The sequence below is a fragment of the Amborella trichopoda genome, chromosome 13 (genome assembly GCF_054954075.1).
Source record: "Amborella trichopoda isolate Santa Cruz 75 chromosome 13, AtrichopodaSantaCruz75HAP2 v2.0, whole genome shotgun sequence".
Lineage (NCBI taxonomy): Eukaryota > Viridiplantae > Streptophyta > Magnoliopsida > Amborellales > Amborellaceae > Amborella > Amborella trichopoda.
The window spans coordinates 37,886,648-37,905,013 of NC_142348.1; the positions used below are offsets into that span (position 1 = coordinate 37,886,648).

Genomic DNA, 18,366 nt, shown 5'->3' on the forward strand with positions numbered 1-18,366 from the left:
ACATATGTGCATCGTGACTAGCGATTGATCATAAAAGACTATCAAACCATCTCAATTGGAGACAAACTCTGGAATACATATACTCCCATGGCCCGTATATACCTTTTTATATGCTATTGGAGGAGTTTGTTGAGGTGCTATAAGTCTTTTTGAATCTGTCATCGGCTAAGGTTAAAGTGTTTGGCAGGTATAGCTTAAGGAAACCTCACCATATGATATCACGATAAGTTGTATCCTTATAAACATGTATAATGAGGCCTCACATGTCTCTAGTCCAAGAATTATACAAATTAGACATCATTCAGAGATGGCTTAACTCATTGTTCATATTTATTGGCGGCCAAAATATGCTTTGGCCGACGCCTCCAAATTTTATGTTTGGGATTGATCCAAAACTTTCAGGGATTCATAGTTGAGGTATTATTTTTCTCATCCTGAAGCTTCATATCATTCGGAGATGGCTTAACCCATCATACGTATCTATTGGCAATCAAAAGCCTTGGGCGTTGTTTGTTAGATAATAGCCAGGATGACCCTCGGCCACCAAAATTGAGATTTTTCTCAAATTATGAGGGATTTTCTTATAAGACTAGGACCATTAGATTTCTGGCTCAATGCCCTATAACTCTTAAAATGTGTGGCATCATGTTGCTCCTATGTAGGAATTAGCAAGCTCTACAACAGTAGTCATACGAACTGTGCCAAAGCTTAACTAATGGTGAAAGTATCTCTAAACATAAAGAGAGTTTTGAGGCCAAATTTTGTAGAGATGTGTATCGTAGTATCCTCCACAAGATTATCATTACCCATTGATCTATAATCCTATGTGGTGGAAATGGATGTACCTACAATCGTTTGATCTGTTGATGTAATTTTCCTATTTGAAGTAAGACTTGGACCATTATGTTCATCTCTAAGTTCTCTATCATCTCTCCAAATTTCATGACCAAATGACTCATCATCAGGAAGCGACAAAAGAAACATGAAGATATATCAATACAACATGCAACAGCTTGACCAACGACTGCTAAGAAATAACATAATCTCTTAATTTTCTCACGAAATATCTTGCTGAATCCTGTTGATTACGAGTTCAAATTCACACATCAGATGAGATAGCATTGATTAGGTATATGATTACCAATGAGGTCACCTATGGGAGCATTCAAATTTAAACAAAGGTATATAATTATCATGATTGAACTTGATCATAAAGATGAATGGTCAACAAATGAATATACATCACAAGCTTATATTATTATCAACCCGTGATATCTATACAAACCTCACTTTTTAGTGAGAGAAAGGGGATTGATATTGAAACATACGTATCACAGAGTTACACACTACTTTGTGTGATCTTTGTGCTAGTGAGATAAGAACTAGAGTGTTTGTAAGCACTATTAGTCAAGGAGCAACCTATTGATATTGTTGTTTTTTTAATGTACAATGTAATAATCCTATTGAGAGGGAGAAGCTATTGAACTTAGAAGGCCCAATTTCAAAGAACGAGCAGACCATACAGACAATATCTCTGCAAATAGTTAAGTACATGGGTCCATCTTGCCCTTGATATTGATTTATTTTCTATCTATGTATATGTTTTCCTTTCTTAGAATCATATGAATAGGCTTCAAGTCCTGAATTAAGGATGTTCACCCTAGCTTTAGGATGATGTAAATTGTAACAAAGGTTAAAACCTCTAGAATTCTTCAATATCCAGTATTATATGCAAGGAACCATGTGTTTTTATAATGTGAAATACATGGACGAATGTGGCCTCAGTTGTGTTTGTCCTTTAGTTGTTCATTTTGGAGTTTTAGTATTTCTTTAAACATTTAATTAACACGGCACATTTTTGGAGTGACCGGATTGATGCTCAATAATGCTATGAACAAAGCTGCAAATGATCCAAAAGGCCGAGAAAAAGGACCCGTGACGACACAGTAAAAAAAAGTTGTGAAAAGGGAGTCTATATAGTGAATCGCTGATCTAGATTGCCAAAACATGGGTTTTCTAGAGGGGCCATCACCTAGATCTCGATTTGTTTAGGGATCTGGATAGCCATGACTACTACCCGATCTGGATCGGGTGAATCCAGATTTGATCGTCATTTTTTTAAACGTTGTTGTTACATGATTTAATATTTTTAGGACTTGAAATTGTTTTTTTTCTTCGTATCCATGCAACTTGAGGCCAATAAGATCAAATTGGATGGTTTTGTAATGTCAAAACACTCTCTTTTAGAGGAATTTTGAGGTTGACCTTACTTCAATAGTATAAGGTTGACACTTTATATAACTTTATCCTTTACTTACACATCGATTATTATAAGGGAGATTTACCAAAATATCTATAAGAGATGAACTATTTAATATTCTACCTATTTGCAACTATTCCAACTCAAAATCATGTGGTTTTTAAGTTGGTTATTAGGTTGAATCAGGGTTTGAAAAATCGTGGACCTGTATCGCAATCGTCCAACCTGGATTAGAAGTTGTCATGAGCTATCTGGATCTCATAATATATTGAGATCTAGCCAAATCCCTCGGAAGCAGCTGTTAGAGTCGGATGGTTCTTAATAAACTTGTGGTGGGGCTCACCAACTTCACTAGGCCCCCATCATCATGCTTATCTCATGAGCAATAGGCTTTTACACCTATCATCATGCTTACCTCATGAGCAACACCTTTTATTAGTGATGTGGGTTCATATTTTTATGGTGCTATTTTCTCCCACAATACTCCAATACGGGATATTGTTTGTTAGTCTTTTCTCTCCTATACTTCAAAGTTAGATATTTTCCATTACATGTCTACCTTTCCTTTAGCATCTCTCTCTCTCTCTCTCTCTCTCTCTCTCTCTCGTTTATACATTTCCATTAACATCTCTTTCTCTCATTCTTTCTTATACAAGGGCAAGTTCGTCTAAAAAAATAAAATCCTATATAAAATAAAATTTATTTTTTGTTTATATATATATATACAAAATGTAAAAGTATATATAGTTAAGTTTTAATTACATATAATTACAAAAACAATTCCATATAATTAGTTTACAAAAATTAGTATAATTATATTGAAATTATTATTGTTTATTTATCTTAATAACTTGTTCAACTTATGTCACTATAATTATATGAATATGTTTACAAATAAAATTTTAATATTATTATTTTAAATGAATATAATTATGTTAAAATTGTTATTGCTATATTGAAATTTTTATTGTTATAAATACATTAAAAATCACATAATTTAATATTAAATTTCTATGTTCTTAATAAATTGTTATTGTTATATAGATTATGTTATTTTTTTATTTAATTTGTTATTGTTATAATAACTTATTTTATAGAGCAATAAAATTTTATTATAATTTTAAATTGTATCATGTTATTATTATTATATAAAATATATAACATGTTATTCAGACAATTCTGAGGCGTACATGGAAGGGCTCGATAAATTTTCAGTACAATTCAATGAGTGGCATCAACACGATGAAGAGGAAGAACAACATTGTGTTTAATTTTGGTATCAGGTTGTATTTTAATTCTTGTACGTTCTATTTTAGACCATGTATTTATGTCCATATTGATTGTAAGTTATTTTTTTTTCTTTTTCTTTTTTCAGTAATATGAATTTAATGGTCATCAAACCTCCAGACAAAAAAACAACATCTCAATATTCACGAATGTTTAAAAAGTAATAAAAGTGCATAATGTATCACTTTTAGTTTTTTGAAAAATAAAAAACAATGCATAATGGTCAACAAAAGCCGGCCAAATCTTTTTTTTTTTGAAAACTCAAAAAACACGTCACTGCTATTTTTTTTGAAAACTCAAAAAACACTATTTTTACAGATTTTTCGTTTTTTTTTTTTAAATTGTTTTGAGACCAAACCGGCCGATTCTTCGTTCTAGATTGTTGATCTACTTATCCAAACCGGGTTTTAGGATGACCGATCCGGGTCACCAATCCATTTTTTTAAACCTTGGGTTGAATGTATTATAAGAATTATACTCCTATATTGAATGTTAAATAGCGCCTCTCGTTCAAGGTTCAAATCCTCTCAAACGCCACCTTAGCCCTTTTTTATGGGAATGGGGTTTGGGTCTCGGTGTTTAGGGGGCTGGTTAGCGGAGTTGATACCTCAACAAAAAAGTCTCAATTTGCTTTTTTAAGCTCGAGGCTAAGTAGTTAGGAATAGTGAATGGTTTACAGTGTCAATTTGTTTTTTTAAGCTCGAGGCTAACTACCTGTCTTGAATTCATTCATACCATAGTGAATAGTGAATGGTTTACAGTGTACGTTTATCTGTCCTGAATTCTTTTATAACATAGTGAATAGTGAATGGTTTAGAGTGTACCTTTATCTGGTTTAAAGGGTAACTTTACCTGGCTCAAGACAGGTAGTTAGGATGGCGGATCACTATTCACTACTGTACCTTTATCCTTTCACTACCAAAAAACGTACCCTAGTGCTCAACTACCAAAAAAAGATATTTACCTCAAAGGACAAAGGTTATGCTTTGCTAGAAGTGAATAGTTTGGCATGATAAATGGCCTCATAACAAAGCACTCATGTAAATTATAACCAAGCATTTCTTATTAATAATTTAATAATTTATATATGATGGAAAAGTAAGCTTGTAATTCCCACTAGAGAGGCATCTCAGCAAAAACCTGTCTTATTTGTTAATTTCATGATTTATAAATTGAGTAGATACAAAAAATGGGTGTTAGGGAGTTGGTCACATTTTAGCAAAAACATGATCAAGTATCTTCTTGACCAAATGTTGACAGATAAGGAATCACACTTCGGAAGTAATGATAACTTGAATGAATGAACACAACGGTACATTTCGAAATTCGAAGTTTTTTTTTTTTTTTTTGTTTTTTTTGTTTTTTTTTTGAAAAGAGAGGTTGAGTCTTGAGAAATTGTTCTCTGAATGGACTGTCAAAACCGGATCTGCCATGCACCCTCACGTGATTCTTTCCCCAAATCGGGACTTGGTCTATCACTTATAAATCATATGAAGAATTTTTTGGTAGTTTAGTAGTGGGAATCAAATATGAGATGTTCTCTAAATAACTTTTTTATTACGAATATTTTGTTCATAATTTAAAATTAGCAAAATTAAATAAAACTTCTCAAAAGTAGATTTTGTAGACAACCTCTCCCCAACCAAGTTTTCTTTCGTAAGTTTTTCTCCAAAATGAACTTTAATAGTAAATACCCCCCTCCGAAAAAATTATATTTTTTGATGAGAATGCCCTTTCCTATACATAAGAAATTACGTGGGGCTAGACAAGACGTGAACTCACAAACGTAGTACTAGATCGAGAGAAAAAGGTGTTGGACCCGCACGAAAAAACCTTAGGATAATATTGCCTGATCGGGACACGGTTATGCCAGACCGTGTGAACATATTACTGAACCCTGTGGTTAGTATGCCATACCGCCTTTATAAAGTCCCAGACCCCATTTTTTGCTTTCTAGAACTCCATTGCCGGACCACCTCTATAAATTGCCGAACCCTTTATTTTTCTAAAAAAATTTGGGTCGAGCAGCCTTTAAAAAATTAGCTTGTAACTTTTCCCTTTGTTTTTTTTTTCTTTTTTTCTTTTTAAGTTTGCCAAGTCAATTGAGTCCACATCAATTCAACTCAAAACCGGTAGGCTTATATGTTTTTGCTTTTGTTTTCTTTTTAAATAATATAACTTATTAAAAATGATAAACAAGAGATAAATAGTCGTGTTTTATTTATTTATTTATTTTTTCTTCTTAAGTTTGTCAACAACTATGATAAACTTACCAAACTTGAAGCACGATATTGCAGTAGCATTTCACAGAGTTGTATATCTCTCTCTCGTTGGCAAAGAAATGTGTAACACATATCATATATCTCATTGTCTTTATCTGTCACAAAGTGAACACTTAAATATCATCTCTCTCTTCCTCTCTCTTTATGCGTTTATGACCCTCTCTTTCTCTCTCCAAATGGCGTGCATCTATCCCAAGTATATGTCATTCTTTAGAGAGAGAAATGCACCATGTTTAGCTTAGCATGAACAAAAGGCAGGGATGTTCAGCAGCTGTTGCATTTTATTAAAGGCCACAGTTTTTTGTGAGTAAGCCGACTCACCTATCACCTTATGGTCCATTGTTTATTTAACATTCGTCTTGAAGGTTGATGTCCAAAAAACATTACATCTAATAAACAGTGAAGAATAGAATTTTAAAAATAATATTTTATTTAATAAAAGTTAATTTTTTTATCACCGTCGAAATTATTAAACTCTAAAATTTTGAATCGAGAATACATCTTTGACATATATTTTGTAGCGACACCTCGTAAGAATAGCATGAGTCGGTTGATTGACTAAATACTTTGGATATAGTTTCTATGCGACCAGCCTATATATTGTAGAAATATTGGTTAACAATAAATATATTTTTAAATATAAATTGATCCTAATTTTTAGGGACTTAGTTTGTATGCTGCCAAGCTCGCATACGTAGAAATGCGGGTTTCTTAATAAATCTATTTTTTAGATGAATTTTAAGCCTTAATTTTTAAAGACATATAATCTCTAATATAGAGATCATGAATATGAAAGAATAAATAAATTTTTAAAACTAAAAATAATAATTTTGATAAGAAAACATTTGGATCGTTCGTTTCCATTATTTTTAGATGGAATACCTATTTTCATCTGCATGTGTAGAAATGCAATCTAGCCCACATGAAACGATTTTTCAATTTTTAGAGTATATATAATTTTTCTAACATGAAGATCATGAATATAAAAAAAAAAATTTTAAAATAATAATTATATTAAAAAAACATTTAGACTCGCGTTACAATTGGTTTTAAATGTACCCACCTATTCGCCGCATCCTTTAAGTTGGCTAGCTTTATTCCGCTAGACCGCATATTGTAGAAATGCGATTCAGCAAACGATTTTCCAAATACGTTTCCTTTTATTTACGTCCTGCCGTAGCTCTGAAACCACAGGTGTGGGAACCAAAGCACCTACACATGCCCCATCCACCCTGCTCCTGCTCATGCAACCTTAATTCTCTCTCTCTCTCTCTCTCTCTCCTCTGATACGAACTTAACAAGCTCTTCTCTCTCTCTTTCTCTCTCCTCTGATATGAACTTAACAAGCTCCTCTCTCTTCTCTTTCTCTCTCTGTCCTCTGATATGAACTTAACAAGCTGCTCTCTCTCTCCCTCTCTCTCTTGAAATGAGGGAAGGTGCCTGAGAATTGGGACGTTCTGCAACATGGATTTCTCCATTAAACCTTAGCTACCTCTTTGTGATGTAAAGTCAAACATCTCTCTCTTCCTGTAATCACCACAAATACCGCCCCCTCTCTCTCTCTCTGATATGAAATTGAGAAAGCTCCCAAGATTGGGAGCTTACTGCAACACGAGCACCACCTTGATGCTCTCAGTTCCTCTGTTTCTTCTCGGTGCCCTGTTTGCAGGTTGCATCTATGCTACCATACCTTATACCCAACCTTCTCCTCCTCGTATTCGCGGTACAACCGCCGTCTCTGGATACAATCAGAGAGCAGTCTCCTTCCCTATGTCGTCCAACCTCTCAGAATTGGAACAGCCGCCGAGCAAAACCAGTGACAGTTCTCTCTCTCTAGACCACGGTCCCGACATCGCCTTCCCCATGTCTTCCAACCTCTCAGAATTCGAACCGCCACCGAACAAAACCAGTGGCAGTTCTCTCTCTCTAGACCATGGTCCCGCCATCGCCTTCCCCATGCCTTCCAACAACTCAGAATTTGAACCGCCACCCAACAATTCCACTGACGAAGTTCTCTCTCCTTCAACTGTAAGAAACTTTTTTAAACGCCGTTTCTTTTATTTTAGAGAGAGAAATATGGATGGAAAAAAGGGGAGTATCACTTTGAGAAACTTCTCTGATATGAGTGATTTTCATGTAGAAGAGAGAGAAACAGAGGAGTTTGCAGAGGTTGGACGCTCAGTTGGCGAGAGCTCGTTCGTCGATCAAACGAGCTGCCCGCTTCTGCAATGATTCTTGCTATGGTGGTGATTCATTTGTACCGAAGGGCGCAGCCTACCGCAATCCCTATGCCTTCTATCAGTAAGTTTCAGACCTCAATCTCAAATAAAAAACTGAACAAGTTGAAAAATTCGTTATTAATTTTTTTCTTTTTGGACATTTGAATTCGTGGTGTGAAAATTCAAGCTCAAAATGGAACAATTTCTGGGGTTTCCAGATTCTTGCTTTTATGAATCTTCCATTTCCCTCTGTTTGCTTGAACCTTTATAGCATGAGTTGAAACTCACTCCTGTACTTCATGAATTACAATGAAAATGAATTTGCTCTCTTTTATTCATGCCCATAAAAAAAAAAGAGAAGGAAAGCAGTAGAAAAATAGACGGATGAAAAAGTGAACTTCGGAATTTAAGGTACGAATTCACGGCATAAAACTTCATGATACAAAGACAAAAAATTAAGGAGTTTGTCTTAAAAAAAGACAAGAAAATTCAATATATGTGGTATTTAGAATTTTAAGATTATAAATTGTCCGCCGGAAAATTTAGGAAAGAATAGGAAAATCACGGAGCTCATGAGTTCTCCTGGTAACTGTTTTTTATGAAATTTGTATTCACTATACAAATTAAAGGAAATTCGAAATGCAGAGGAGAAGAGCTCAAAGGCTCTTTTCAAACAAGGCAACCAATGAACAAATTGCCCACGACTCCTTCAAGAAGTGGCCTGATTATTTCCGGTTGGCAAAGTTGGTTTAGTCTTTTTTTTTTTATTATTATTATTATTATTATTATTATTTTTATTTTAGGGGAAATTAGTGGAGAATAATGGCCCCTACCCGTTTTTAGAAGTAGGCGACCTTCAAATTGGGGCTCGGTGGCAGAGGGTCAGTACTACCACCACGACCCGGCCCTAATTACTTCAGTGTTAGGTTTTGAATAATTGTTTTAGATTCGTTGTAATGCATGAGAAAAAAATTAATCGCATCACATGGGTCACGTCTCCTGATAATGACTGTGAATAATTGCCCCAACTTAGATATGTAGAGTAGGGATAAGCTCTCCCATTGCTAGTGATTTTTTTTGTTTTCGACGTTTAAGTATTTCAGCTTTATTCTAATTATTTGGCATCGTCCAGCTTTGTTTTAATTATGTGGAGTGTCTTGCACCAGTCCTATTTTTTGTTCCCCTTGGAGGGCCATACCCTTATTTACACAGGTTGTTTTCTTTTTCAATAAAACAAAATTGTTGTTTTAGCTTTTCGTCCTACTGAAAGTAGTAATTTAATTGTTTGGAGAAATAGGTCACATCAAAATTAAAGTATTGTTCCTCCCATTTTGACTTTCTTAACTGTCTTAGGATGGAGAAAAGCAATGTTCAGTTTTTGGAACACAACAAATAGGGGCATATGAGTAAATGATGCAAAACACACCGTTATTCTTGTATCCCCTAAATGATAAGCTTTCATTTGGTTGTTATCTAGAAAGGTGTGAAATTTTCTGTACTTCTGTATAACCACTGCGATAGATAAATTATTGAGTCCCATTGTTTGGAGTAGTAAATAAGAAAAGTATATAATGGGATTATTTACTTTTGGTATAAAGTGGTCGTAATTAATCTTACCCATTGAAATTGGGTGACTGTATTTATTTTATTGACCAAGCTCAAAATTCAAAATATTTTTTTTCGTACTTTGAGACACATCCAAGCTATCAAATTTTATATCGGATGGTTACAAATAATTTTGATCTTCCTGTACCAAAGGTAAATGGTCTCATTGTATACAATTCCAGGCAAAATGGTGAAAAAAAAAGAGCAATAACTTGAATCACATGGTTTAGATTCAGTAGACAACCTGCATGCGTTATTCAGTTGGTTCCAAAAATACTTCAAAAACTCTTCCCATTCTCTACTTGTTTCTCCTTTTGTTAAAAACAATTTTGATGAAGTTTTATCAAATATCCTTTCAGAACGAGATGAAGAGGCTAGATCAAACCACATTTCGTATTTTCCATCTCTTGGCACCCCTAAATTCGCCTCATTTTTCATGGTCTCACTTTGTTTATTTTACTCGTTTTTAAGTGCCAAAATCTAACTTGGTCCTGCCCTAGTCAAACAGGAGCTATTTGGAGATGGAGAAGACGCTGAAGGTGTGGATCTATAAGGAAGGTGAGCCACCTCTAGTCCACGATGGACCATGCAAGAGCATATACTCCATGGAGGGCCAATTCATCCATGAGTTTGATAGTGGTAATCGGTTTGTTGCCTCGAGCCCGGAGCATGCTCACTTGCACTTCATCCCCCTTAGCATCACCAAGTTGGTCCACCACCTCTACCCTCCTAAGACATACGGCAGAGGTCCACTCCATCGAGTTGTCTCTGATTATATTAGCATCATTTCTCGCAAGTATCCATTTTGGAACAGGACGCAGGGCTCGGACCACTTCTATCTTTCCTGCCATGACTGGGTATGTAGGAACACTAGTGCTAACTCTCTTTTTTTTAAATGGGCAAGCATAGATCTACAGAAAGTTGATAGCCTTTAAAAGGTATCAACATTTGATGAAGTGATGGAAAGGGGTGGTGAGATATTATCTTAAAAATCAAATAAAAATAATAATTTAAAATTATGAAATACCTTAAAAGAAACCTTGAGCCAACCTTGTTTTCAGTCTTTCTGTCAAGATCAATCAATCATTGGTTTTGGCTAATTTCCAACTCGAACCTGAGGACCATATTAGCAAAGGCCCCTACTTGTCAGTCCTGTCTCGTCTCGATAACACTAGGCTCTCCATCACTATTCAACACTTCAGTGATGGTTGGTGATGAACTTCTATTATGAGTGAATGTTAACTAATGGTTGGGGATGAACTTTTCTGAGTGAATGTTAACCAATGGTAGGTGATGAACTTGGTAACAATCATTTCAGTGGGTGCTCATAACGCTAGTGATCATGATCTTTCTACAGTCATTAGGATTCTCCTCTACTTTCCCTTTTGTTATCCTTTCTCTCTCAGTTTTACTGAGAAGTAAACAAAATCATGTCATATTTACTCTTGATGCATAGAAAAATCCATGCACTTACCCATCTTCATTCCCAATCTGTCAAGACGAGTGCAAGAAACATTAATTAGAATTAAAAAATGAGTGATTCTCAACCCAGTCAAGCATGTTACTAGCCACTCCACCAATGAGATGAGGGAACTTAGGGTTTCGGACTATATACTATAAAATTGTTTTATCTTTGGAATAAGGAGGTCATAACGAATCCTAGACATCAAATGTCAAATTGGACAGCTTAAAGTCTATTATAGAGTTCAAAAAAACTTTCTTTGAGCTTTGAGCTTGATAAATTACGTTTTTTTAGCCTTTCGATTTCAAATCTAAGATCTAGAAGTGATTCTAACCTCTTTATACAAGAGTTCAATAGTTTTATTCTGTATATTACATTATGGTTTTCTCAAAATTTGTAACCCCACATAGTACATGTTATTTTTCCTAATAACTCCTGCCCCTAAAGCCCTTAGTGTATTACTCAGGCACCAGATGCTTCAGAAGCCAACCCAGAGCTCAACCGCAACTCAATCAGGGTCCTCTGCAATGCAAATACGTCGGAAGGTTTTGACCCACGGAAGGATGTCTCCATGCCGGAGATCCATCTAAAAACTGGCCGCCTCGATGGCCTCATCGGTGGCCCCTCCCCATCCCGCCGCTCCATCCTAGCCTTCTTTGCTGGTGCCCAGCACGGCTACATTCGTTCACTTCTTCTACGCCAATGGAAGGACAAGGACTCCCAAGTCCAAGTCCACGAGTACCTACCCAAAGGCCAAAGCTACTCTAAGCAAATGCAACGAGCAAAATTTTGCTTGTGCCCTAGTGGTTATGAGGTCGCAAGCCCTAGAGTTGTCGAGGCTATCTACAGTGGTTGTGTTCCAGTAATAATCTCCAGCAGCTACGTCTTGCCATTTAGTGATGTGCTTGATTGGAGAAAGTTTTCCGTACATATACCAGTGTCAAAAATACCGGATATCAAGACCATTCTAGAAAGAATATCACAGAGGAGGTATCTGCAGTTATATAGGAGGGTGTTACAGGTGCAACGCCATTTTGTAGTAAACCGACCAGCCAAAAGGTTCGACGTGATTCATATGATTCTGCACTCTATCTGGCTTAGGAGGCTCAACCGTCGTCTTCCATTATAATTCCTTGAATTCATGATTTTCATGCAATTTTTTCATCAAAGAAAAATAGTTTTCGGGCACTCCATTTCGTTGCAAGTGCAAAATATCCTTGATTAAGGGCCTGTTCTTTCTTTTATCAGTATATGGAAAATTGTATGATTTTGTCTAATAAAATTTGATAAAAACTAATAGTCGCATTAGGAAGTGTCTACTTTGAGGGAGAGATGTTATAGTTTTTTATGCATACGCTCTCTCTCTCATTCTCTCGCTTTTCCTCCTTATCTACATAGTTTAAATCTCGATCGACCATCTTCTATAGAGTTGAGATCTTCTCATATGTTATTTTCGGAATGTCCGAATCTATGATATTCATATGTCATATCATATGTCGAAAAGGAAAATTGTTTCATGCGAGTTTGATCGCATTTCTACAGGTCCAAAGTTATAAAGCATTTAATATATTTATTGTGAAATTTTTACTACGTGTTTCTACGATATGGGGGTTGGCTGCATAGAAACTGTGCCCTTTCGAAAATGTTCGCCATCCAAACTTTGTTAGGAAGCAACAAAGAATCTGAAGTCTTTCCTTTTAGGAAAGAGAGTTAGGCCCACTCTCTGGATCTTAAGGTCCTAATTTAAGGTGGAAAATGGGACCGATACCTTCTTATCCTTTTTGTTCCTTTTAGCCCTTTTGTAAAGGATATTCTTTCAGAGAAAAGTTTCCATATTTTCCCTACAATATAGAATATCTATGTTTTTTCTACCGGCCGTTTAATTTTGATCAAGAGAGCCATTTACTGTTTGATTTTAGAACCGATGTTTAAAAGTATTTTACTTTTAGTTTTTTTTTTATACAAACTGTATGAATATGAAATTTGGTACGTGCCATATTCTCATTGGGGCAAATCTATAAAAAAATATTAAAAATAAATTTTTGATAAAATATAATAACCAAAATATCTATTGAAATTTTCAGGGGTATTTTGGTTATTTTATTTTATTAAAAATATTTTTTTAAAATATTTTTTACTAGTGCAAGTTTAGTATAGGATTGGACATACAAAATTTGGTATCAAAATAGTTTATAGAAAAAAATTTAAAAACAAATAGTGAAGACACGTGACATTGTGAATGGGGCAATCTTGGCCCTCCATTCAGAATGGACGGTTGGATAATGGGAGGTATATAAGTTTTGGGAAATGATCTAATGCAATGGTTGTATAGAAGTATAATGCAACCACACATTTAGAAAACCATATTTTTGGCATTTGTATGAGTATAAATTTCGCACACATGCTCTTTATCCTCATAATCAATCCTACAGAAAAAAAGAATTTGATTTTCACCCTAGATATGGTCAAAATTAGTACCCATCTAAGAATGAATCTCGACAATCCATTTGGTGAATTTCAAGATCTAGGCCTTAACAAATTCAAAATCACTTTTTCGTTTTTAGCATTATTAATCTAATGATGATAAAACTTTTTGGAATAAAAAATCCTTATGATGCATATATCTAACCATCTCAATAAAATGGACGGCTTATATTAATTGGGCTAAAATGAGAACTTTCTAGAGTTTTTTTTCAAAATTTTTTTTTTGTGATTGTTCTTCAGAATTAAAAGCGTGTACATTTAAAAATTCGTATCAAACATTGAAGATGGTCGCGTTATATTACTATACAACCGTTGCATAAAATCATTTTCAGTTTTATGTTGTAGGGGAAACATAGAAGCTTGCCCTTTTTTTAATGGGTGTGGATTGTATAGAGCCTAAGCTCTAAACAATCAAATTAGAGTCTATCTACAATTAGTGTTGAAAAATGTAGTTTCTTTAAAATATATTTTCATCTTTACCTATAAAGTTTAAATCTTGAAAAATAGTGTAGATCAATAGATCTACGAAAACTTGAAAATCTTAAAAATTGACGGTCCAAAAATATGTTACAAAATACGCTAGAGAAATTTAAGTACGAGCAATATTGGAGGGAGGGGGTCCATTTCAAAATGGGAATGTCCCAATTTACGGGCAATACCCTCCCTCCGATATTTTTTTTCCCAAATCCCATGTTTGGTAACTGGACAGGTGGTTTTTTAGCTTTAAACAATGTCTGGTGTTCGAATTACCGGATAACTTTTTAAGTTGTCGAGCAATTAGAGAGAGAAAACGAAGTTGTCCGGTAACTGAACAGGTGGGTTTTTTGCTTTAGAAAAAAAAACAGCTATCCGATAATCGAATTACAGTATACCTTTTTAAGTTGCCCGACAATTAGAGAGAGAAAACGAAGTAGAAAGAGAAACGCAACCATGAACCAAAGCCCATCATCCAAACAAAGAGAAGAAGAAAACGAGGAACGGGAGCATTGGTTCTCTCCCTAACTCGTTGAGAAAGAAACTGGGTTTCATTCATTTGCCAAGCCAGAAAGATGGAAAGGTTTTTCTCTGCAGTGATTTGTCCCAGAGATCATGATGCATTTTTTTTTGGTTTCACTTCTCCATTGTCTCATGAACTACTGCAAGAACTCCATAGTGTTGATTGAGTTTTGGAACTTATCCACGAGGTTTAGAGAGAAAAACTTAGAGTTTGGAGGAGGTTTAGAGAAAAAAAGAGGTGGAGATTTACTGGGAGAAATGAATGTAGACATAGGGGGCTTTTAACTGGGGGAGTAGAGGCAATTTGCGGGAGGATCGTGCCTGGTGTTTGTGTGCGATGAGGAGGAGCGCGTAGTGAGTAGGTACGCGGCCCCTGGGAATTGCCCTTACTGTGGGGGACAGTGCAGGCCATTGATGTGGAGAGCTCTTGGGGGTTTTTATGCACACCTTATGAGTTTCTATTGTAAGGTTATGGGAGAGAGATGGGTTACGGGAGAGAGACAAAGAGATGGTTTAGGGGGAGAGAGAGTGTGAGAGAGAAGGGTTGAGAGAGATTTGCGATGTTTAGAGCAGATAGCTATCCGGTATTTCAAACATCGGAAAGCTGTTTTGCTTTGTACGGTATAAACCCCACTTGTCTCATGCTCACATTACCGGATAGGAAAGTATATTGGAAAAAAAAAAAAAAAAAAATTCCGCCATGGGGAGTGCCGCCTGTAATTTAGATTCAGATTGACCAGACTTCCCAAGTCATTTGGACCTAGACCCTACCGGATCAGGTCAGGTTCAACTAATTTGGATCAGGACATGATAAGGACCTTGGTCTAAAAAATATTTTAAAAATAAAAATTTAATATTTTATATTGTCTAATATATGTTTTATATATTTCATACCAGGTTGGGTTGACCCAACCCGGATCCGGCCCGACCCAATGGACGCGACCCGATCCAGATCTCGGGCCAACTTGAGTGAGGCCCAAGTCAATCGGAGCTGGACATGATCCACGGGGTCCAAATACTCGATCCCGGTGAGATTTGGCGGATCAACACAACTAGATTGCCACCCCTACCCTTTGGTTGGCGTCTATATCTCTGTCTTCTAAACTAATGGGAATTTATGTTCCTCCGGTTTGTTGGTCCCTTTCGTCTTATTCACGACTACAGCTCTTTTCTTACCCATATCTCACCTTGCAACCATCCCGAACTAGGTGTCTCTCTCTCACTCACTTACTCGCAGTGTTCTTGGCAGATGCTTCTAATTCTACAATGCAATTTGCAGGAAATTGTTTACGGTGCATGTTTTCTAGCACAAATTAGGATTTCTTTTTGATAATTTCAAACACTAGACCACACAGAAAATAAACAAAAAGATTCCAATATCCAATGAAGTCGGACATAAATATACTAGCAAAAACTAATCATTTTCAAAAAAGGACAGCACAATCAACCAAAAGCTAAAAGTCATGGAAACTGCATTTATAATAAAAAAAATATAACATTAGCCAGAAAAATAGGAATTGAAAACACTAGAGATATAATATAAGGAAAATTATGAATACCCCTTCAAAATAAACTTCGTAGATATTTTATCTTTCAATACTTTTATTATCACACCTATTTGGTCGGACCAATGCACCTGATGAATGAACCTTATTTCGATGAATTAGCCCAAGTACTGTTTTTTCTTGCTTTTATCCCCTAGTCAAAAAGTCATTCTTTTAGGAACAATTGTTTCATGGCGGCTGGACCGCATTTCCACAATATATAATCTAGAGGTATAAAGCATCTATCTTAAAGATAGATGCAAATAGGTGGTACATCAAAAAACAATTGTAAGTAACGGTCCAAATGTTTTCTTAATATAATTATTATTCTAGTTTTCAAACTTTTTTTTTTTTTTTCATATTATATGATCTCCAGGTTAAAGATTATATATTCTCCAAAAATTAGAATCAAATTATATTTAAAAAATATATTTATTGCCGAGCCCATAATTCTACAGTGCGGGCTGGCCACATGTTAACCACATCCTTCTTTTAAAGACTAAACTACATTTCCCCTCATTTACCCTACCCATTAAATCGCTCTCTATCTCTCTCTTTCTCTCCGTCTCTCTTTCTCTATCTGCTTTCTCTCTCCCTCTCTCTCTCTGCCCAACATCAGTCTCTCACTCTCTCTAAATCTCTCTCTCTCTCTCTCTCTCTCTCATCTTGAAAGAATGCAATCTCGCGCAAAAGAGTGCCCGAGCAGGCTTTGGATTTTGAAAATCCAGAAGCCTCATAACCGGTCTGACACACTTTTGTGCTGAACTGAAGAAAAAAAAAAGCGGTGGCTTCTTGTATTTCAAAAGCCTCGTGGCCGGTCCGACACGAAATGTTTTACTTCGATCCGACACAAAAGTGTGCCTGACCGGCTACAAAGCTTCTGGAATTCTAGAAGTTTGGCACACTTTTGTGGTGGATCGTATTTTTTCAGTGCAAGAGAGAGAGAGAGAGAGAGAGAGAGAGAGAGAGAGACGAAGACTTGTATTGGGCAGAGAGAGAGAGAGAGACTGAGAGATAAAGGGTGGTCAAAGAGAGCAGGTAGAGAGATAAAAAGGGCAGGTACAGACAAAGATTTAATTGGTAGACTAAGGGCGGGAAAGGTTGTTTAGTCTTCAAAATATTTAGTTTTTTAATTGGGGTGTAAAAGTAAAAAAACAAAAAACAGTAACTAGGTTAGGGGTGTGGTACGAAAAGAGAAATTTATGTACGGACCATATTGGTGGGAGTCAGTTATAAAATTAGATTATGTTTGTCCTAAATTACGGGCGGCACCCCCCTTGGCAGCGTTTCTTTTTCCATGTTACCTCCCTATCCGGTAACACGAACACCGGACATGTGGGGTTTATCGTGCAAAGCAAAGCAGCTATCCGGTGTTTAAAATATCGGACTATTTGCTATCCCCAAAACCAGCGGGCCCTCACTCTCTCTCTAGCATCCCGACTTCCACCACCACAGCCATCACAACCATTCTCTCTCTACTGCCCCTTCTTTTGCCCAGAATTAGTCTTGGAAAGAGCTCGTTACCTCTCTCATCGCCATTACTATATCAGCACCCAACTGAGCCCTAGGGTTTCAGATTTTGTGAATGAGATCTCTGATTTGACTCTGATTGAGGTTACGAACTTAGCAAAGGTCTTGTGCCAGAGGTTCGACTTTTATTTTGTTTGCTAAAATGCTTAGGAGACCCATTTTTCGGACGCTTTATGTCTTTGAGTTGGGATATTAAAAGGTTTTGAGGATCAGGGTATCTTTCTTTGTCTGTTAAATCCTTTTGCAACATGTTGTACTTGCAGTTGTGGTTTTAGTTCTTTTCCCTTGATAATCTGAGTTGATATGATGCTCTCTCTCTCAAAGTTGAATGCGTGAGATTTTGATTTTTGTGGTAGCCTTTGCTGCCTGTTAAATCTTGCTGCAAGAGAGAGGAAAGAGAGGGGGGTTTGGGGAGAGAGGGGTTGGGTGAGAGAAGGGGTGGCAGAGAGAGAATGGTTATGGTGGCTGTGGTGGTGGTGGTGGTGGCCAGGATGCTGAAGAGAGAGGGGGCTTGTTGGTTTTGGGGATAGCAGGTTGTCCGGTATTTCAAACACTAGACAACTATTTTGCTTTGCACGATATAAACCCCACATTTCCGGTGTTTACGTTACTGGACAGGGGATAGCTTGGGGAAAAAAAAAATCCGCGAGGGGGGAGGGGGTGCCGCCTGTAATTTGGGACAAACATGATCCTATTT

At 36.2% G+C, this 18,366-nt stretch overlaps 1 protein-coding gene across 3 annotated transcripts; it reads left to right on the forward strand.

Annotated features, from left to right (window-relative positions):
- Positions 1–6,997: 6,997 nt before the first annotated feature.
- Positions 6,998–12,408, forward strand: LOC18446374 (putative glycosyltransferase At5g03795). 3 transcript variants are annotated; one of them, XM_006856493.4, is made up of 4 exons: positions 6,998–7,857; positions 7,970–8,130; positions 10,162–10,510; positions 11,582–12,408. In XM_006856493.4, exons 1-4 carry the CDS (start codon positions 7,399–7,401, stop codon positions 12,242–12,244), a joined length of 1,632 nt encoding a protein of 543 aa, XP_006856555.1. In that variant the 5' UTR covers positions 6,998–7,398; the 3' UTR covers positions 12,245–12,408. The 3 variants fall into 3 exon arrangements, with proteins under 3 accessions (XP_006856555.1, XP_020530563.1, XP_020530562.1); XM_020674904.2 differs by having other exon boundaries at positions 7,020–7,857; positions 10,154–10,510; XM_020674903.2 differs by having other exon boundaries at positions 7,020–7,857; positions 7,973–8,130.
- Positions 12,409–18,366: the final 5,958 nt, after the last annotated feature.

Coding starts and splice junctions, on each gene's coding strand:
- LOC18446374 (XM_006856493.4), top strand. CDS start 7,399: ATGAAATTGAGAAAGCTCCCAAGATTGGGAGCTTACTGCAACACGAGC. Junction 7,858..7,969: donor AAGTTCTCTCTCCTTCAACT/GTAAGAAACTTT, acceptor ATTTTCATGTAG/AAGAGAGAGAAACAGAGGAG. Junction 10,511..11,581: donor ATCTTTCCTGCCATGACTGG/GTATGTAGGAAC, acceptor TGTATTACTCAG/GCACCAGATGCTTCAGAAGC.